Source organism: Mycetomoellerius zeteki, unplaced genomic scaffold, assembly GCF_001594055.1.
Source record: "Mycetomoellerius zeteki isolate Tzet28-1 unplaced genomic scaffold, Tzet1.0 scaffold35, whole genome shotgun sequence".
In the NCBI taxonomy this organism is placed as follows: Eukaryota; Metazoa; Arthropoda; class Insecta; order Hymenoptera; family Formicidae; genus Mycetomoellerius; species Mycetomoellerius zeteki.
In genome coordinates, this window is record NW_017257338.1 from 1439900 (window position 1) to 1462204 (window position 22305).

Here is a 22305-nt window from a genome sequence, read left to right on the forward strand (position 1 = left end):
CACTTTTACATACCTAAACCATAATTTACCTTAACATTCTGCATACTGTTGCAGAAAAAAAACTTGCTCAATAGATAATTTCTTGTTTAAGACATATTTTGAAAATATTTTCTCGTTCAAGATGATGTTAACCGAATACATCACTTTTTTGCATGATAAATTTTCCAACGAAATACTGTATAGATGATTACGTGTAAAAAGAGTATCCAACAGCAAAGTATTATCAATATTATGTGAAATGACACTGCTGGCATGCTCATCATCGAGAGAATCTTATTTGGTGAACGTAAGTAACAATAAATTTCCGAGCATAGCAAATTTGGTCGATCAAGATAGATAGCCTGCATTATTCCTTCAAATGCATATCTGCAATAAAATTTTATGTTTTTTAAATTTACTGGAAAATACGATAAATTAAAAATATAATAAAACATGTCTCTACACATAAGCAAAAATAACTCTTGATAAATTATAATATTATTATAAATTAAAAAATGGTTCATATATGAAAAAAATTATATTTAAGTAATAATAAATTTAAATGCTAAAAGTTTTAAATTGATATGCAAAGTATAAAATTGTCTGTACCTGAAGAAACTCACAAAGCTTAAAGGTTGCAGATATACCGACATTTCATTTAATTTCAAGAAAAATCCAGAGAACAGCAATAATGGTATACTGGTTGCCGGTATTAAAAATATCCCTATCTGAAAAAAATTATATCTAATCATTACTTTCTCATATTAAATAACAATTGAATTGAAATTTGTATGATACAAGCTGATCGATCAATTTGAAAACTTATTATTATAATTATTTAATAATTTATTATTTTATTGCTATTACAAATAATTATAATCGTAATATTTTCTGAAATATTATTATGATATGCAATATTGAATTATTAAAACTTTTCTAATAATGTAAAATTTACATTATGTAAATATTAATTAAAATAAAAGATAGGCCGTTGAAATACCTCAGTGCCAAAAGCTGCGCCTGTAAGTATCCCAACCGTTTGCCCAATAATTGTAATCAACAGACAAATGCCCCACGTTTGCAGAAATCTATCATATTCCATTGGCTGTCCTGTCATATAATATGATATAAACAGAAAAGGTGAGACGCAAAATATCTAGAAATTAAATAAATTTGTAATTGATTTGAAAATCAATGATAATATATATCTATTTAAGAATAAGGTACGACTGTGTAAATACACTACTCAATAAAATTAAAGGATCACCTGTTTCACCCTACAAAATAGACAAACTTCAAGATAGAATAACTTCGTAAAAAATCATCGTATCGAGATGTTTAAAAAAACATTTTACAGCTTTAAATCATTACTTTTCAGATCGGCACTTAAAAAATCGATCTTACTGATATTTTGTGAAGTTACATAAACATAAATGAAGACGCATCAGATCTCAAAATTTTTTACGAAATTTACGAAATTTTACGGCGCGAATTAAAAATTGCGCACAAATGCGGTTTACAGCTTTCGAAAGAGCGAATCTTTAGCTTTAATTTACTTTTTTATTGACTTCTGTATGATTTTTTGCATCGAGTTATTCAACATCAAAGCAAAAAGAGTCGTATTTGCTTCAACGTTGAATAACTAGGACAAAAAATCATACACGCTTCATAAAAAAAAACAAATTAAAGGTAAAGGTTTACTCTTTCGAACGATGTAAATCGTATTTGTGTACAATTTTTAATTCGTCCCATAGAAGTTCGCAAATTTCGTAAAAAATTTATATATACCTACACATATATATATATATATTTAGTTACAATATTACATTTAGCTAGAACTTCAATTCTGAAAGAAATAATATTAGTAACAGAATTATAACGCTGCATTGAAACATACTTGAATCGGAAGATCCGTTAATACTTTTACGCTATAGTAGGCTCTCAACGAGTACCAATTATTTAAATGTTCCCGTAGAAATACTGCCGCTTCCGTAGGAACTACAATCAGATAACATCTTGGTAAAAAATGGTTCGTATATAAATTATATGTAATAATTGTATATAATTATATAAAATTATATAATTATACAAAAAATTGACGTATTTTACATACAATTATATATAATTATATGTATATAAAATATGTCCATATACTATATACATATTCTCCCGCGATGATATCTATAATTATTTTTCAAAGTTCTTAAAATTTATTTATCACAATTTTTTAAACATAGTAACTGTTAAGAATATTATCAAAGAGATTTTATCAATTTTTTAGAATTATATCAAAAAGATTACAGATAGTAATAATTTAATTATTACCAATAAAATCACGTGAATCATACATTACCACAGTATAGGTAAGAACAGTAGGTTCACTCAATCAAAAATGATGCTAATGATCATCCCTTGCGCATAATCGTTCTGCACAACAGCATGGCGCATCAATCAGTTTCCTCTATTCAAATATTACAGGAAGCTAAGCAACTTCGATCTTATAAGTACAACTGACAACATGGCGGTCATTTAGCAGTTAGTTCAAGGTCGGCACTTTGTGCCGACAAAGTGAGCCTACTGTTCTTACTTATACTGTAATAACATTACGTTCATACCTAAAAGAAGAATCACTTACATATTTGCACTGCCGGCATGGCACTTGCGAAGAATAAAAATAACAGAAAAAAAAATAAGCAAGCAATGTTACTGCCTACATTCTCCGCATTGTTGCCGAAATTATAAAAAATTATTCCTAATAACAGCCCGATTATGATGTGTGCCGCCAATCTTAATTGTGTTAATATCTGTAAGATGAATATAGAAACGATTTTGATTTTCCAAGCACATTGTTCGAATATTACTTTAAAAAATTTCTACTCACAGTATCTCGCCTCATGCAGATTAGAGCTCGTAAAAATAATATTCTTTGCTGCTGCCATATCGATTTTTTTAATACTACGCTATTTATAGGTATACTTATATCGTCAATTTCACGTTTCTGCTTAAAATCAGTTAATGAATCCAATTCTGTAACAAATCAGTTTATTATTAAGAATAATTATTATAGTAATAATTGAAAAATTTGTATTTGTATTTATATCTACAGGATATCTATTGTATAGGCCGCGGCCTAAATGCACGGTGTAAACGTAGCCTTTGAATCCGTGTTCGAGCCTATAGGATATTCACAAATCATATTCAATCTCAAGTATAATCACTCATATAACGACTCACGATAATAAGCGACTGTTTCTCTAGTCGCTTCCGTTTATGTAATTTCAATAATATCGGAAATAAATCTTTAATAATATTATATTCGTTCAGTTCAATAAATCCGTAATTTAATTGACAATATTTGATATTTTTTTTTAATATTAACTTAAGAAATTTATTCGTGCATTTCATCAGAGTTATCTACATTGTTTTCAAACAGTATTTGCTTCAACAATTTATATTTACACTTCTTTATAATTTCAGGATACAGTCACAAAGTAATCAATCTTTAATCACATCCCAATTAGCAAAGTTTGTCATTTTGACGTCAAATTCAAGTCATGTTTGTACAAATGACGTCAAGTGACCAATCAATGCCAAAGGAAAGTTCTCTGCATGAGTCTATACATTTATATTCATTTATGTTATCAATATTACGTTTAGGACTTGAGATTTCATAAATCTATGCTCAGAATTAGAATCAGCGGTACTAAAAACCTCCAAATACATTATTTTGGAGAAAAAAATTTTTTTTTATTTGATCGTATATTTCTTGCCGGTAAAGCCACTTTTATGGCACAGCACAAATCTTGATATTCTGTGCCATGTGTATCCTGTGTAACTACATAGAAAAATTTTCAAGAAAAAAAACCACTATTTTAACGAAAAAATGCCAGCAGTCTAAAGGTTAAGTTCTATGTTTTTGTAAAAAATGCAGTAAATATTCGACAAGTAAGATATTAATACTTTCGTCATTTAATCATCGTCAAACAAAATGAAAAATTATTGTATAAATTGTACTAAAATAATAATTATTAATGAATTATTAATGGATTATTATATTGATATAATCGAGGTAATTAAGAATAAAACGTTTAAGATTTGAATAATAAATATATAATATATTTACCATTTTCATTGTGTTTACTGTGTGATCTGATCTTTTCGTATTCATCATGACAGATCTTGTATAGATTTTTTAAATCTCCACCCCTTTGCTCGGTTATTACCTCAAGCACTGCAATTAGAAGAGTCAATTGTACTTTGTTTTTTTAATTATAGATTTAATCGCGTTACAGTTTGCACTTTTTGCACTTAGAAACCTTTTTCTCTCAAACAAATCTTATGATGTCTTTAAACAATAAAACAGAATTTCAGATAAGGCTAATGAGAGTCAAACGCTGATGTAAGAGCAAAGAATTAGGAGATGCGGATAATATTCAGGTGTTAATGGTTATCTTCATTTATTGGTTATCTTCATTTATCAAACGTTTCGGCTCACTTTGGAGTCATCCTCAGCGAAAAATAGAAATATAAAGTCCTCCATTGAGAGCAAGTCACTCGCAGATTGACAGAAATGAAGTAATCAATACGCTCAATGGGAAACAAAAAACAAAGTTCAAAAACTTTGATTCACAATTTTAAAAATTAAGATATAAATTAAACGTGTCGTTCTTCAGATTATAGAATCGTGTCAGTTCGTCGTGACGTGTCGTTTAAATCAATTTTATATATTTTTTTAGTTAATTATAAAATGTATTTAAAAAAAATCTTTTTAAATACATTTAAAAAATTTGTATTGCAGACTTAACGAAAACAAATTCTAAAGTTATAAAAATATTTTTAAAAATGCGTACAACTAATTCCATTATGTCAGTGCCTTTTTTAATTCTTTTGTTCTCTCGTAATTCTTTCATTAATCCAGATCAGTAGAGTAAACATTACCAAATTCAGCTATGTTATAGAAGCTGGGGCATGTGAACCCGGCAATGCTGTACGTGTTTAAGATCTCACTCTTGGGACCGCAGTACATACATTTGCCTCGGTCGAGTACCATAATGTTATCAAAGAGCGAAATCATCTGACTACTAGGTTGATGTATCACGCAGACCACAGTGCAATTCGCTCTCGCCATATTGTGCAGCATGTTAATGAGCTCAAAATTAAATATAAATTATTCCAACATAATACATTAAAAACACATTATTTAACGAGAGATTTTTAAAAATATTATTAGTAAATCATAACATTTCAGTTACGTTGCAATCTTGTTATATTGCTAGAATTTTCTGCGCTTGTATAGAATTATTAGCAGAATATAACAAGAGATATCAATTTATGTTAATATTAAATAATGCTTTTATAAAACGCAATTATTATTGAGATAGCTATGTTAATAATCTATACCTGATTAGAGGCTACACTATCTAGACCGCTTGTTGGCTCATCTAATAAGAGAACAGATGGCTTAGTGATCATTTCTATGCCAATGGAGAGTCTCTTCCGTTCGCCACCGCTTAATTTATTCGCCAATGTGTTCAGACAATACGACAAGCCAAGATTCTTCACGATATCATTCACCTAAAGAAATAATATCTGATGTGTACGATGCATCAATTTATATAACTTTGTTCGCCTAGCAAGCCATAAAATATACTGGCAGAATTAACAATATAGATATATAAAAATATATAGTAATTATATATATATTTATAATAATTATTATACATATTAAATAATATTTATATTCGTATATTCATATTTTACTTACAACTAAATTAATTGCTTGTTCGTTTTGATTAACGTTGAGTTTCATTCGTGCCGCTATATAAAGAGTTTCTCTAGTTGTGAGAAACGGCAATAGATCGAATTGTTGCGGCACATAGCACACCTGTTTGCGGAACGTCCCTTTATTCTGTTCAACACCATTTATGGTGATGGTGCCCTTAACGTCGATTAGTCGTTTGACCGATATGATTTTCAGCAGAGTAGTCTTTCCGGCACCGGAAGGACCTATGATTACCGTGACTTTTCTTGGTTCGAAGTGCCCCGTTACATTATGAAGAATTTTTTTCTCAGTTTCTACGGAGTAAACATTCTTCTTTAATTATATTTACACGTAAAAAACGCAATATACACTATGTGTTTAGGATTATAGATTAATGACTTGAATTTGACGTCAAAATGACGAACTTTGCTACCTTGGAAGTTAAATTACAAAGATAAGTATATCTATTATATAATTCCAATCGGGAACAGAAAATATATACGCATTTATTAATTAAATTATATTCTTCTCACAGATTGTGTTTCTTAGGTTAAAATAATTTTCTAAGAAATAACGCAATGTGTCTGTATATGCTGGAGAAAGTCGCCATTACTGTGTTTGCCATAACACTATTTTTTAATTATATTTCTTAATTAAAAGTTGAAAATAAAACTTTAAAAATGTAAATACAAACTAAAAAGTATCTTCTATCAGATGATATAGCAGATTTTATATAAGCGTTCCTTCTAGCATTGAACTTGTATTTTTTTCTTGAGTTCTTTATGAATTAGCGTAATCTATTCGAAATGAATTCAAAAAGAATTAAAAATATATACAAATATATTTATATACATTACATATGTTAACTGAAAGTAATATTTAATTTGTGTAAAAACTAAAGTATGATTTATTCTTATACAAAATAACGAAATAAAAAAGACTAGAAAAAACTTTTTGAATCTGAAAAAAAACTCACAATTGATGACGTAAAAATAAAATCAATACAATAATAATGCCTCTTTCAATGTGTTTTTGATAGTCTGTGTGTGTTGTTAACTTATATCCTTATATTATGTCTCTTGTTTGTCTCATTATAATATTACATCACTTCAAATGAGACTCAACACTCGATACATTGACAACTTAAAAACCGCAACGACGATCCTGTAAGTTAAGAATAAATAATTTATTGTTAAATTTTTATAATTATATAACGGTTCAATGAATTATTGTACAGTGTGCCAGGAAGTGCAATGGCATCGTTGTCACAACACTACGTCTTAGCTGGCTAATTCAATTAATCACGAGCATTGATAAGGATCCGAAACAAGATCGAAACGTTTGCATATTATTTGAAATTTTTATAAATAAATTAAACTCCATACCGACATCCTGTGTTCTAATAGGCATTATTATTGTATGATTTACGTCAATTGAGCTTTAAAAAACTTATTTTATTATTATATTATAAAAATAAAATCTTTAGGGATTCTCAGGAATACTTTTAGAACAAAAATGCGATAAAGCAGGAATTCATTTCGTAAGTTAGGAATTAAAAAAGAATTTTTTTCGTTATCTGAGGTTAGATTAATTGTATCGTTCTCTTGATCTCATCCTAAAAAAAAAATTAAAGATAAATAATTGCAAATTGTGTACAATGACGTAGAATTCCAAAACAGATGGTTGAATAATAATTTATATTTTCTCATTCTGTTGCGTAAAAATTCATAAAAATTAATTTTGTTTCATGATTTTGAATAATTCGTACGTATCTTATATTAAATGGAAATTAAAAAAATATGCGTAATTCGAGAAGTGAAGCAACTAGGTATTTATGGTATATCGCGATATGTGCTCATAACTGGTTTGTTGTTATCGCTAAAAATTACATCAGTGCGCAGCTATCTAAAAATATCAAAAGATATTGCGAAGTGTCTACGCGAATAAATAAATTTGTTTTTTTAAAACTAAAGTACACTCTTTGTACTTAAAGTAAAATAGCTATATATGTTTAAAATTTGGTGAAAGTCAATAACGAAAATTCTAATGCAATTTAATGCGATAAAAAACAAATCTAATGTACATTGAGAACGTAGAAAAATCACGACTTTCATAGATATGTAGGACGACGAAATGAGCTTGCCTTTGCGATTGCGACGAACAGAGTAACAGAGGTCGTCGAATTCGATATACATTTGCGAGTTTCGCGACTTCTCGAGTTCTAGTAATTTTTTCGATTCCTGCACATGAATCTTGCAGTCGCTGGTTAGCATTCCCGCTGCATCATTTTCATTGTTTGCTTCCAGCATTTTGCTAAACACTTCGTAGAATTGCCTGTCCAGTGATTAAGTGAAGAATTGGTTTTTACACCGCGAGTGATTGATGTATGATGATCGTTGAATATCTTATCAATCATATATAACGAATTATAATATTACATCACTTCATTTTGATTTTATGCGTTGATTTCTTATTGCTGATTATAAACGTATAACAGGAAAGTTATTTCACTTTTCATTTTCACAAAACGAGTGAACGTAGTGTTTGGGAAGTGTATCACACGAGTTCTCAGTTGCTATTAACATTGGATGTCTACGAGTCGCAGTCGTCGAATGGTGCACTATACTGCATTACTTAAATGATAAAATGGTCTCTCTTGATCATATTATACTCAATGACTGTATGATGAATAACCTTGATCTTTTAATTATCACGATTAAGGGTTAACCGTGAGTTGTGAAACTGGGTTTATGTAACATAAATTAATAAATTTTATAGTACATTGAATATAACCGAGATTTTTTAAGGTATATATGTACATACACTACTCAACACAAAATAGAGAAACAAATAGATATCCGTAAAACCTGAAAATTTTGTAAAAATTTTACGAAGATTTGTGGCGTGAAGTAAAAATCACACAAAAATGCGGTTTACAGCAATCGAAAGAATGAATTTTTATTTCCAATTTGTTTTTAGCGCTGTATAATTTTTTTTCGCTGACTTATTGAACGTTGAAGCAAAAATGATCACTTTTGCTTCAATTGTTGAATAACTCGATCGCCGATAAAAAAAATCGTGCAATGGTCAGTAAAAAAGCAAATTAAAGGTAAAAATTTACTCTTTCGATTACTGTAAACTGTATTTTTGTGTGATGCATATATTTACTTCACGCTATAGACCTTTGTAAAATTTGTTCAAAATTTTTAGATTTGATGGATATCCATTTGTATCCGTGTAGCTATTATGTCCCTAAAAAATCAGATTGAAATATCAATTACCGATTTCGAAAGTAGAGATCTCAGCCTTTAAAATACTTTTCGTATAATCTCGTTATGACCATTTTCGAGACGAAATTATTCTATCTTGAAGTTAAAGGATCATTTAGAATTAACGTTCAATAAAAACGCTAAACTCAAAGTTTACGTATCTTTGCGAAAAATGATTAATAGCGTTTTTTATTGGCAAAACTAACGCGCACTCAGTGCACTTTAAACCCATAGTACAACAATCGTAAAGATATACGTTTAATAACAATATATAAACGAATCGTGAAATATTCGATACATTTTATTGTGCTATTTGATAAAATAAATTTTGAGCATTTTATCAATTGAGATATCTCACTTTTATATTTTTTTAGAACAGTGTACAACAGCTTCAATGTGGATTGAGTGCGCACTAATTTTGTTAATGAAAAACGCTATAAGAAGCGATATTTAAAAAAGCGTTTTAAAATTTAAACCAAACATCGTTTCGTAATTATTTGTTGTGCCGTTAACCACGGTTTCTCTCGGTTCGGCATCGGTTTCGGAATCCAGCGAGGCAAATTAAGCGAATACACTCGCGTAAAATTGTTTTAAGAAAAAATTAATTTCTTTTCTTTCACAAAATAAAATCTTTATTTTAACACTTCTTGCACAAGTCTTAGTTTCTTACACTATTCACCTTAACGCTATTCGCACTGCAGCTGACTGCAGCTGTATTTTGGTATTACGAACAACGAACTGACAGAGTTGCGCGAGAGAAAGTAGATTGACCACCGCTCGTCTCATATCTCCCCCTTTATATATCTCTTACTTCTGCTGGTCGTATATGCCAAATCAGCGCTTAAGGTACATCCACACAAACTTGCGTAGTCACATAACGTATACATGAAGAAAATTATCCAATCAGCAATCGCATATTCGCATTTCTCTTATAAAGACGCACGTAAAATGTGATTAGATAATTTTCTTTATGTATATGTTTATGCGACTACGCAAGTTTGTGTGGATATATCTTTACTCGTCAACATTTCGGTTATCGGGAATTATCAAAGATGTAATGGTCGAGTTTTGTGGATTGATTTATCGCGCAATTAAGGCCTTAATTGTATTACATCTTTTATATTATCTTTAAACATTTCTCCAAATTTATATTTACAATCTCTTTCAATTCTCGGTATCGAGTTACTCTACATATCTTCGCTCTACTTTTTTTTCATCACCCCCTACTTCCATAGTAAACTGAAGCCTTAGATGCTGAGAATTAAAAATATCAAGAATGGAACTAACCGAAGAATCACGAGCCGCCATGATTATATCGTCAACTTTTTAATGGATAATGCAATTATGGATTATATTCTTTACTTAATTTGATATGGGATTTAACTTGGCGCCAGTTGATACCAAATCTTTTATACGACCTTTACGGAAAAAAACTACTAACGTCACTACTAGTGCAATAGTGCCAGTAGTAAATTCGACCACTATTGCACTATTACACTACTACTATCACTAGTAGAGTAATAGTGGTGAAAAAAATTTCGTTGAAATTTTACTGAAATTTTATTGCAAAAATAAGTATGATATTATTGATTAGCATCATATTTCAGAGGATACATAACAAAATTATAATAAAATAAAATTTCCTTCATGTATTCGAGAATTAATTTCATGATTCTCCTATGCAGTCACCACTCATCCGAATACATACCTCCACTTATTATGCTTGACCCTGCAATCGTACGAGAATTGCTTCTTCGAAGAACCATGAACACTTATAATGCTAACGGACGTATAGTTGTAACATATCTCGTCAAAGATGTTGTGACAGAGACGGAACACGTATAGAAAAAATAATTAATGTTAAATATAATTGTAATGTAAATGAAGATACCTTCCTATATAATACTTGTTTTTAATAATAACTTGTTTTTAATAATACCGTAAAATATTATTTTTACAAGCTGAAATAATACTAATTGCTCTAATGATATATATGTATCTTTTACTCTAATAAATTTTGTATAACAAACATTACAATTACTGAAAATATTCTATGTTACGTCTATGTCGTCATACATTACTGCAGTAGTAACACTACTGGCTCTAATAGTGTACACTAGTAATAACAATAGTGCAATAATGTTGAACAGTACTAGCAATACTACTGGCTCAGCAGTGACACTTGTTTTTTTCCGTAAGAGGCCCAAAATCTCTTCCTTATCATACTATAAGTATATTACAAAACGCTTTGCAAATAAGTATTACAAAACGCAATTTTGCATAAGAATTAAAGCAAGGAAGAAATTAAATATGTTGAAATCAGTAAAAGAACTATGCTCGAATTTTACACCGATACTCACTCAGACACAATAAAAAACAACCTATGAAATTTTTATATCATTTGTAATGCTTTAAGATGTAACACGTTATACATCATTAAATATCAGTTCTATTCGACAATTACAAAATACATATTGTTTCATAAAAGAACACATTTTAATTTGTAACTATTTTATTTAGACAATTTTATACAGTACAAATAGTTATAATATTTTGATTTAAACATTTTTATTATAACAAAGAAATAGCATATGGCACAATAAAGAAAATTAATTTCCGTTCAAAAATAAGAACTCGCACACACAGTTTGAATAACAAAAATATGTCATGGTAAGTTTGAATTAAATTTATATCAATTTTATTATTATAATATAATTATAAATAATAAAGATGGCTGAAATATAGTTTAGATTTCAAACTAAAAGTGTACGTATCTTCTTTGTTTCTTAATTATAATAATATTATCTAACAATATTATAATATTACAATATAATATTACAATGTTACGAGTGTACATTATGTGTGTACATATATATATATATATATGGCATCATCATGTGGTTAGCTTACGAGAAATAAATTAATTTTAACAAGTGGATCTGCTGAGATTTCATTTATCCACATTTAATTGTAAAACCCCTATACAAAGTTTCATCATCAGATGTATTATATACGTTTCTTGATCCTCATATTTAATATAATACATGCTATAATATCCAGAACGATACATAGCGATATCAATATTGTCATATTAAACCAGTAATTTATATGCTCTATTCCTAATTCCATGAGAAATTTTTTAGGAGTAGCGAAGTGACAATAATCCGCCGAGCATTTCAATTTCGCCCGATCGTAACTATAATTATAAATATTATTTCTATATTTTGTGATAGAAAAAATGATAAATTAAATATGAAATTAAAGAAATTTAGCTCAATTATTTCAAACAATAATTATCTTTAATTAAATATTTATACCTAAAAATTTTTAAATAAATGCATTACAGTGATTAACTATCTTACGAACAATATATCAAATATAAATTATCACATATCAAAGTAAAAGATGAAGTTCTTACCCATAAATCACCATTAATATTCCTTCAAAAGCATATTTGCAGAATGATATGTCAAATAGCCAAACAAAATAGGGATTCACGTCTTTAATATGTACAAAAAAACCACTGAGCACAATGAACGGCATAAGTGCAAATGGTCCAAAAATTACGCTATTCTGAAATGAAATAATTACCAATTTACAAATTGTACAATAGATAATTGTATTTTCTTAAGTTTTTCCCCCAGTCATACTTCCTTCAATCCTCTTAAAATAAAAATAGATACAAAAAATATATATAATCGTTAAAATAAATTTAATATAATTGGAATTAAATGAATATATAAAATAGATTACAAACCTGGATCTTTAGCGCACACCCTATAATAAATCCAGCCGTTTGACCAACCAGACTGGTAACGAAACACATGAGCATGTATAACCCAAATCTTCTGCTTTCAGGAAGCTGGCCACTCATGTAATATACTATAATTGTATAAATAAACGTAGAAATAAGTTGGATCAGAAAATCGGACAATTTGCCCGCTAAATAATACGATTGTAATTTGTACCATCGATTGAAGTGCTCACGTTTTAGTATCGGCAATTCCAAAGGAACTGCAAAACACACAAAAATATATGTGAATTTGACGTTGTATTTCAGAGAACACTGCGAGTGTTAGATCATAAAATTATTAAATCTTAACCAGACAAAGGAGAGTGGTCTCAAAGGAAAAAGCATCATTTTGCAATAACTTTTTTCTTTTTTTTTTCTTTTTAGATGTTCTGTGGCGTTCAGTTTTTGAACAGTTCGACAAACTGTGCCAAGCATTTTATTATTGTTTTCTGATATTGAAACTGATATTGAAACTACATTCTATTTCAAATTTTGTTTGAAAAATAATAGGAACTACTGAGGTTTAATTGATTACATAGCTAATACTTTCTTCCTGGTTATGGTTTAATAACATCAAATGTCAAAGTTACTAATAAAACACAATGACGTAACACACTAATTTTAATACTGATTTTACTGTTTACTTTTTGTTTACGTATAAAATTGTATTTTTTCTATTTATGTAATTTTTCATAAATATATTATATTTAACGAGATGCTATCATCCATTTACGTCAATTTATATTATATTTAAGTAAATTTTTATTCTGGTATATTATTATTATAAATTAATATAATGTTGAAATTAGATTAAATTGGACTAATTACAATAAACTTACTTGTGACCATTGTAGCACTAAATGCACTATACAGGAGAAACATAATATTATAATATGATAGACTATAATTGTCTAAAACATAAGCAGCGTCTTCACCGATTTTAAAGTATAATGTACCAACAATCAAAGCAATTGTCAAATGCATTGATATCCGTGTGAGCGTTAATGCCTACATAAATAAAAAATAGAAAAAATTTAAAATTCCGTATTAATGTTAACATTAATACTTTCGATGTAATATGATAAATTACATCGAATCGCGCGCGCGCGCGAGTAATATGTATAATATATATAAATTAACTAATTGAATATATACAGCTTATTTATCATTCAACTGAACACTTATAACACTGAAGACATTAATTTTTTTTCTTTTCTGATTTTGTGAAAGAGAAAGTAAGTTTCTCTTTAGTAAAACGTGTCTTCTATGAATAAAATTCACAACGTATTATTACCTTATCGCGAAATAATCTAATTGCGTTTCTTTTGATAAGAATACAGAGTTGCCTCCAAAAATTGTCAGTATAATGTGGAGTATGTCTAAATTCCATTTCGTAGGAATAAGATCTCTTAGCGACCTGTTGCGAGGTAATAGTTTCTTGGCTTTTGTTCAAATAAACGGTTTTCATCGATCTCCATTCATTATTTTTACCATTCTCGATCGATTCCATTAACTTGGATATATAGGGACCATAATCGCCATTGCATATCTCCATCACTATGGAAGAAGAGTTTTAAGTTTATGTTACCAAGATTTTTGGGCAGTGATTTGCCGGCTTTAAAAAGGTACAGCTTACAAAAATCAACAGGATCATAATGTGTCGGACAAACAAATCCTATACTGTTTAGATATGGCACCAAATTATGCGTACTGCCCGTGTAAACGCAATTGCCATTAGCAATCACATAAAGATGATCCAGCATGTTAAAGAGGATTGCGCTCGGCTGATGTAGCGTGCAAATTATAGTTCGTCCTTCTTGCGCTAATTGCTTCAATAGTGCTAGGCATTGTTTTGAAGAAGTACTATCTAAACCACTAAAAAGATAGAGATAGTTATACATATATAAAAAGTATGTATGTGATCAAAACTAAGCCTCGCTAAAAAAATCATGTAGTATCTACCTCGTAGGTTCATCAAGAAACAAAACTGGTGGATTGTTGATCAATTCAAGTGCGATGGCGAGTCTTTTTCTTTGTCCTCCGCTAAGTACGCCAGTAATCATGTAACGAGACTCGTCGAGACCCATCGCTACTAATATTTTGTCGATCTACATTACATCGATTACATCAATTAACTTTTATCCGTCAACTCGTGCATTAGAGAATTTCGATATAACACATCATTAAATTATATATAATAATTACATACTGAATAAAACCTCTACTTATGAAGATCGATTAAACTTAATTACTTCATTATTATATTAGATTAGTCAGAAAGTTCGTGCCGCCTTTTTTAGCTCAAAATAGAATATATTTGTTGTCATTATACCATTGAATTCGTTGCCACCTATATGCTCGGAGAAATTCTCGTGGCAAGATAACACATTTTTGGAGATGGTTGAGGGTATTTCAACCCTTAAAATTCATTTTGGGGAAAAATAGAAAAACACGGATTCAATATTTTTCAATGTTAAACAAGTGTGCATAGTTTCATTCAGATTGGTGAGTGACAGTTGGATAGTGTTCATGGTGGAAGGATAGCTTGATGTGTGCAGTTGGACAGTGTCTATCTATTTTACATTATAAGTATTTAACTTAACCTTTGAAATATTTTATATTTGTATAAAAAAGAAACGTTTATAATACTACCTTTTGCGATTTCTGATGATGATTCAAATCTAGTTTGAGATCGGCAGCGATGAACATAGCTTCCTGCACTGTTAAAAATGATTGCAGATTATCATCCTGCATTATGTAGGCGGATAATTTACGAAATTCTGACATATTTCGTTCCTGTCCATTTATCATGATTCTACCAGTGACTGAGGTTGTTCTGAAATGCAACATGTCACTAATTCGTAATATCATAATTTCTCTCTATTTTAATGTATACGTGATCAATGCGTAATCTATGTGTTGAAATATGTTTATTTGGGAGCAAGAATTGGCAATGTTTAGCAGAAAAAGCAGCCTTGCAACTAGTGTAAAATTTTCTAATATAATTGGTTTATACATTTAGATTCAGTGAGGAATTAAGGGCAAAATTAATCATATTAAAGAATTTTACAATAGTTATAAAGCTACTTTTTCTACTGAACGCTAAAGTCATTGTAAGTAATGTGTGCCTTCTAACAAACGACACAGATGACACGGTGTGACACAATGGATCATCACATCCGTGTTGTTTGCCAATATTAAACAAAGATAAGATGATCACTGTGTTGTGCTGTACAGTACAACGCGTACAGACACGTGTCGTTTGTTGGAAGGCATATAATATTAGCCTGCCGTTCTTCTTAATATAGTAATTATAATTGGTAAACAATTAACTGTCAATATTAAGTACGTGTCCTTGAATAATTTGCCAATCGATTGTCAGTCACATTTATAATTGAGAAACGTTCAAAAAAGAAGATAAGGATGCGTAAAAAGATAAGAATATGAAGAAGATAAGATTAAAGGCTCATTTATACTTGTGATATCGCAATGCATCATAACACCTAAGGTGCATCTAAAGAGTGAATGGATATTGATATTGAAGATTACGTAATTTAGTACGTCCATGCACGTGTACCGTGACTTCAATGTTATATGCGCACAATTCTATCTAAGGACTAACTAAATTAACATGCAGCTCTAGTGTGGAATTTTAAGTACAATCTATAATTTACAATTTAGAAGCTAACAAAAAAATTTTATAAGAAAATTTTGCTAATCGATCAAGATTACATATGATGTCTAAATTCAAGGCTGTTTTTTTAAGCGATTATCAGATCGATAATTAAGATATTTTTGTTTGGATTAACATTCCAGTAAATATTTAGAATACTTTGAATAAAATCTTCAGCTTATAAAATATTTAAACAAAATGAAAAGGTCCATTCTTAATATAAAGAGAGAAAAAGTCTAAGCGTATCATAAATAAGATATATATTATAATTTGAGTTTAACGTAATTTTTAATGCCATATTTTTATTAATAAAACAAGGCCTTTTATATTAATTTCAATCACTTAATATTAATTGAATATTTCTATCTGTTTAAATTTAATACTTAATCTTCTTGTTGCGTGTATGTGAGCGCTATTGAATTAGAATGAGCACTTCACATTACAAAAGAGGACAAAAAAACAATAACTTTTATATTTATAATTATAATTGTGTATTAGTCATCATCTTAATGTAGATCTTTTGTAGTAACTAATAATAGAAACATTAAAACATTTATTATCCTCCGTCACGCTTAGTGTCAAATAAAATCTATGAGCTGATAATTGCATCTTTTCTTCATCCATCATAAAATAAAATCGATCAGAGTGTACCATTAATTTTATACTAACGTAAAACCTGCTAGGATATCCATTAACGTAGATTTTCCAGCGCCTGAAAGACCCATAATAGCTGTGAGTTCACCCGGTCGAAAGTCGCCATTAAGGTCGTTTAACAATGTTTTCCTCTCTACAAAACAAAATAATCGTTCTTTACAAAAAAAAGCGTTTGATGAATATGCGAAAAATTTTTTTAGTGGTTAATAATTTATGCATGCTGAGACATGACATTCACAAGCGGAATGCAATTAGTACCAATTACAATCTCAACAAGTTATCATGTCCCTAAATTCACCAAAGTGAAAGTTCCACAGGTAATAAGAATGTTGCCACTTCCACAACATGGAATAATAATGCTTAACATGAGGTAACAGTTATATATTAAACGAAGGTATATGTTGCATAATAATATATTTTATAATTTAATTTAAATGTATAAAAACGGCACGACAGATCCTTTTTAATAATCATAATATGTTAGAAATCTATTGAATATTTTTTTTTGTTTTTTTGAACCCAATATGTGCTATTTGATTTGTAATCGATTATATTTTTTCTGTTTAATTTAAATAATTTATTATGTATCTGTATTTATTAGTAATTTTATCATTTAATACATATGATTTTTCTCACAAGAAAATGGACATTTCTAATTTAATTAATAATAATAATTAAAAATTTTATTGTGAAATAAAATAACCAAAATAAAATCTATTGAACTTCAAACAGAATATCTTTATTTAAATTTAATAATAGTTATCTTCTACTTAAATAAAGAAGAATAATAATTTTATACGATGTACAAATGTTATGTATTAAAATAACTATTATATTTGCAAAATTTTATAGAAAATACCAAATTTTAATTTTTTACAAGTTTTATAAAAATATATAAGGACTTCATAAAAAAAATATACAAAAAAATGTAAATAAAAACAGAGTAATAACAGACAAGTTTTTAATATACCTAAATTTTTTTTAAGTAAGCAATGATTATCAAAACATTTCAAAATTTTTAAAAATAATAGTGAGTATTGGGGATATTTTGAAAAATATTTTGAGAGAGAGAAAAGTATTTTCCGAACATCTTTAGAAAATTTAAATACAGCATTACTTTTGATGCTATAAAAGTTTTACTTAAAATATTTTTACATATGCGTTATCGTTTCGATAATATATGCTTAGAAATGCACAAATTGATTTTTTTCAAAAAACTGTTTCATCTTCTTAATATACATATGTAAAAGTAGTTATAAAAAATATATATATGTTTCTTATTTTAATTGGTACATATATATCATATCCAAATCTCATCAAAATTGGAGAGTAGCATATTTGGATTTTTCCGAGAGGTATGGCATTTTAAAGCCGAGTGGAGGCTAATAATGTCTGTATGCGTGTGATTTTGCCAGACAAAAAGGGTCTGAAATCGCGTCATAAAATATTTTTTGCGTCTAAAAGACAACTTAAGTCTATTTTACAATGTGCTTTTTCTTTCATGTTTCTTGCTTTTTACTATTTTTTGTATCTTGCCTTTTTGCTTCTTATCCCATTTTTCGTTTTCTGTTGCTCAAAATAAACGTTAACGAACACACACTTCAGAAGAAACAGAAAACACATATCAAGAAATATAATTGTCGATAAAACGATCACAAAGAGAAAAAAAGCGAAAAGTAAAAAGCAAGAAACAGGAAACAAAGAGCACATTGTAGAACAACCATTAAAGACGTCTTATGTCACAATTTTAAACTTTGTGTTGTTTAGGTTACTGTTCATAATCCGCAATAAAAGAAATTTCTTAGATTGGAACATCGACTATATACTGTTATTTAAAACGAAATCAGGACTTGTATTATAAAAGGATCCGACGCGACGTGTGCAACGCTGGCGAAAATAAAAATTAAAGTGTAAGTCACAAATGTAAGAGTAGTAAAAACATAAACAAAGCTTGTAGGAAGTAAAAATTGAAACGTAAAAACGGTATTTACACTTCTTTTACGTTTCGTTATTTCCATATTCATCTCCTAGAAACTTTATTTTCGCTTCTGTTACTCTCCTCTTATATTTGTGACTTATATTCAAACTTATTTTCGCCAGGGAACGATAAGACAAAAGATGATCGTTGCTAAGATCACACACACAAACGAGGAGCTTTCAGAAAAAATAAAGCTTTGTTTGAAAATGATAGGTTTCCTTCCATTGGCCAAGAAAAAGAGAGAAAGATAGAGAGAGAGAAAGAGAAAAAAGTACATGACCGCCGCGAGACATAGCTTTATGTTTGTATTTTGAAGTATCATCTTGTAACAACTTTCGAGATGCTCTCTTTTTCTATCTTATACATTAACACAATTTATGTGTTTAAAATTATTATTCTTTTCACTTATATGAAAACACGTTTACTCATTAAAGTGACACATTATAAACCTTATGAATATTTAAGTTGCAAATATACGAATATATAATTTAAGAAATGATTTAATTGTTATGATATTGTATACGTGTACATCTGTTTTAACAATTGATGAAGAATATTTGTATATTTCCATAAATATAATTTTTATTCTTACAAAATATAGAAATTTATTTAAGAGATTTTAAATCTTCTTCTATAGAGATAAATCAGTCAGTCAAGTCTGTTTGACAATAAATTTTGTCAAATTCTTGCTACAAATTTTGTCAACAAAAAGGCATTAAATTCTCTCATGTTAATAGTGTCAGCAAATTACAGGTAAATAAAATCTGCTGATGTAACATATAACAATTATAATTGTCGACAAAACTGCAAAGCTTGTTAAAAATCTGACAGCAAATTGATTGCAAAAAGCGGCCAAAATAAAAACTGACTAAAATTTTCTTCGGTTTTTGCTGTCCATTTGTTAATTTTAACTTTGTCTAATTATGTATCCAAGTTTTGCTAGCAAAACACAAGCTTATTACTGATATAGATGGCACTGGAACTTTGTTACCAATTCTTATCGAGTTTTTATGCCAATTTAACTTTTTGGCTAATTTGTTATCAATTTGTTTACTGAATAGATAAATGATATTCCAACAAGAATCGAATATCAATCATAAGAGCAATGAAATATAATATAATCTCGCTACATTCTGGAACTTAGTCAAACAGCAAGTCACGATAAATCTTATCGATTTCTTCTAAGTACTTTTCAACAATGTATGCTTTGTTAGGAAATATATTCATTTTCTAAAGCTCTTATCTTAGTTTTTATATTTGTAGAACGAACAATATTATATTATTTTTTACATATTTTTATTCGCTAAAAAGTAATATTTTTTAGAATATGTTAATAAACTCTTATAGTATATACTTTAATAAATTTTTAATAAAAATTTTTAATAAAAATTCTATTACAGCAGAAATTTCCAATAATCATTCTTAAATTATTATTTTTTCTGTCTACGTAATTATACTAATGAGAATTCCATTTGATTGAATCACAACTTCTCTTGTTTAGATATGGGCAAACAAGTCTTTGTTGATAAAATAATTTAGTTGAAGCACAAAAGTTTTGGCTGTGTTCCAAAATTCACTGCCAGTGCTGAAAATGTATAATACACCTAACGTAAATTATAGATTTTCAGGGATTGGCAGTGAATTTTGGAATATAGCCTTTGTAACATTTTACTTGTTTCTGATAACATGTTATAATAACTAAATTATTTTGTGGCACCAAGGACTTGTTTGTCCATAACCAAAGACAAGAGATCAATTGATTCATTTAAATAGAATTTTTAATGTAAATTATGACTTTTATTATGCTGAAGTGATATTTGTATACTCAATTACATCATCTCTATAAAATACTTATAATCAATCAATCATTACTCAATCAGTTATATTTTGTTTAGAAAAGTTGTATTGTCAAAAAATTAGATTCAACTGCATGTATAATATAAAACATTAAGTTAATTAATAATATTTTTATAATTATAATGTTATATTTATTATATTTATATAATATATCTCTCCCTTTTCTGATCTCTTTTCTTATCTTAATGACACATATACCTCTAATCGAATTATGTCGTATGTATTGTAATGATTTATTAATTATTATTTTTATTATTATTATTCTTAATAATAATACATGCGATTTTATAACGAATATCATCGTTTTACCTTTTGACAAGATCCTTTTCTGTACGCTGTACGATACATTCTCAAAGAGCAGACAGAGCGATCTGTTGACTTGCGCGTCGTTCGCGCACTGTTGCGGATCGCGCGTCCTTTCTACAAATCTCATCATCATTTCGGTGTGGCCAGACATGGTGAATCAGCGTCGCACTTTTCTCGCTGAGGATCTCCGCGTCGAGTTTTCGCCGCGCACGAGGGCGTTTCACATTTCTTCCACACGCTTTCCTATTGCCCGATCGACTGGCACGCAACTTACTTGGCGTCGTCCGATTCTGCAAACGCGCCTTTATCCACTACACGCGCACTCCTTCCCAACAATCCCAACCTACTGGCAGACAACTTCGTGACGTTCGATTCTACGCGCGCCTTTGTTCGCGCGCGCGTAGACGCTGGACGCCACGGCGTCGGCGCGTGTCGTCGCGTTGCATCGCGTCGCGTCGCGTCACGATAAGACAAAACCTTCACTCCACTCGTATTCGCTGATATTCGCGTTCTTAGTCTACCGAACGACAATCGTGGAATCAATGTTCAAAGTCCGCCTACGTGGGTCTATAAGCCGGTGTGAATCCGCGTTATCAGAGGATGCGCTCTTATAGAGATAAGATTTTATTATTGTCGGGAGAAAGATCGGTGCACGTAATAATGATGCTATTCCTCGGCTGTGTTCCAAATTTACTGCCAGTGCTAAAAATTCTACAGTTTATGTTACATGCATTATAGATTTTCAGTACAGGCAGTCAATTTTGGAACATAGCCTTCGTTTCAAAGATAAAGGAAAATGCTGAATAGGTATAATCAATTCGACTCTATTCAAATAACGCAAAATCTAAAGTCGGGACATAAGAAGACGCCCATCTGACAGCACAGAATATTTATGATAAATATTTATTAATATTCATTTTTAATGTTGTATAAATATTACATACGTATTTTATATAAAACTTTATTCGAAATATTATTAAAATATAGACTCTAAATATTTTATGTAATATTTATGATAAATATAAATAAATATTT

General features: G+C 29.3%; 2 protein-coding genes across 3 annotated transcripts; both read right to left on the reverse strand.

Moving 5' to 3' along the window:
- Positions 1-45: 45 nt before the first annotated feature.
- Positions 46-9705, reverse strand: LOC108725536 (ATP-binding cassette sub-family G member 4). 2 transcript variants are annotated; one of them, XM_018452597.1, is made up of 12 exons: positions 9689-9705; positions 7884-8144; positions 5744-6054; positions 5380-5553; positions 4918-5128; positions 4103-4210; positions 2861-3006; positions 2615-2783; positions 1877-1977; positions 980-1135; positions 589-707; positions 46-366 (listed from the first exon to the last, which is right to left on the reverse strand). In XM_018452597.1, exons 2-12 carry the CDS (start codon positions 8047-8049, stop codon positions 141-143), a joined length of 1887 nt encoding a protein of 628 aa, XP_018308099.1. In that variant the 5' UTR covers positions 8050-8144; positions 9689-9705; the 3' UTR covers positions 46-140. The 2 variants fall into 2 exon arrangements, with proteins under 2 accessions (XP_018308099.1, XP_018308098.1); XM_018452596.1 differs by lacking the exon at positions 9689-9705 and adding an exon at positions 9022-9040 and having other exon boundaries at positions 7884-8373.
- Positions 9706-11874: 2169 nt separating this feature from the next.
- LOC108725537 (ATP-binding cassette sub-family G member 1) lies at positions 11875-21421 on the reverse strand. The gene is made up of 10 exons (XM_018452598.1): positions 21274-21421; positions 17145-17262; positions 15455-15638; positions 14765-14910; positions 14439-14677; positions 14097-14359; positions 13642-13810; positions 12767-13023; positions 12428-12582; positions 11875-12205 (listed from the first exon to the last, which is right to left on the reverse strand). The coding sequence occupies exons 1-10, from the start codon at positions 21419-21421 to the stop codon at positions 12016-12018; spliced, it is 1869 nt and encodes a 622-aa protein (XP_018308100.1). The 3' UTR covers positions 11875-12015.
- Between the last annotated feature and the right edge of the window lie 884 nt (positions 21422-22305).

Excerpts from the sequence above, each read along its gene's own strand:
- LOC108725536 (XM_018452597.1), bottom strand. The coding sequence starts at position 8,049 with ATGCTGGAAGCAAACAATGAAAATGATGCAGCGGGAATGCTAACCAGC. Across the intron at positions 5,554-5,743 it reads AACAAGCAATTAATTTAGTT|GTGAATGATATCGTGAAGAA; the intron begins GTAAGTAAAATA and ends TTATTTCTTTAG. Across the intron at positions 2,784-2,860 it reads TCTGCATGAGGCGAGATACT|ATATTAACACAATTAAGATT; the intron begins GTGAGTAGAAAT and ends TTCATCTTACAG.
- LOC108725537 (XM_018452598.1), bottom strand. The coding sequence starts at position 21,421 with ATGTCTGGCCACACCGAAATGATGATGAGATTTGTAGAAAGGACGCGC. Across the intron at positions 17,263-21,273 it reads GAAAAGGATCTTGTCAAAAG|AGAGGAAAACATTGTTAAAC; the intron begins GTAAAACGATGA and ends TTTGTTTTGTAG. Across the intron at positions 14,911-15,454 it reads ATCATCAGAAATCGCAAAAG|ATCGACAAAATATTAGTAGC; the intron begins GTAGTATTATAA and ends GATGTAATGTAG.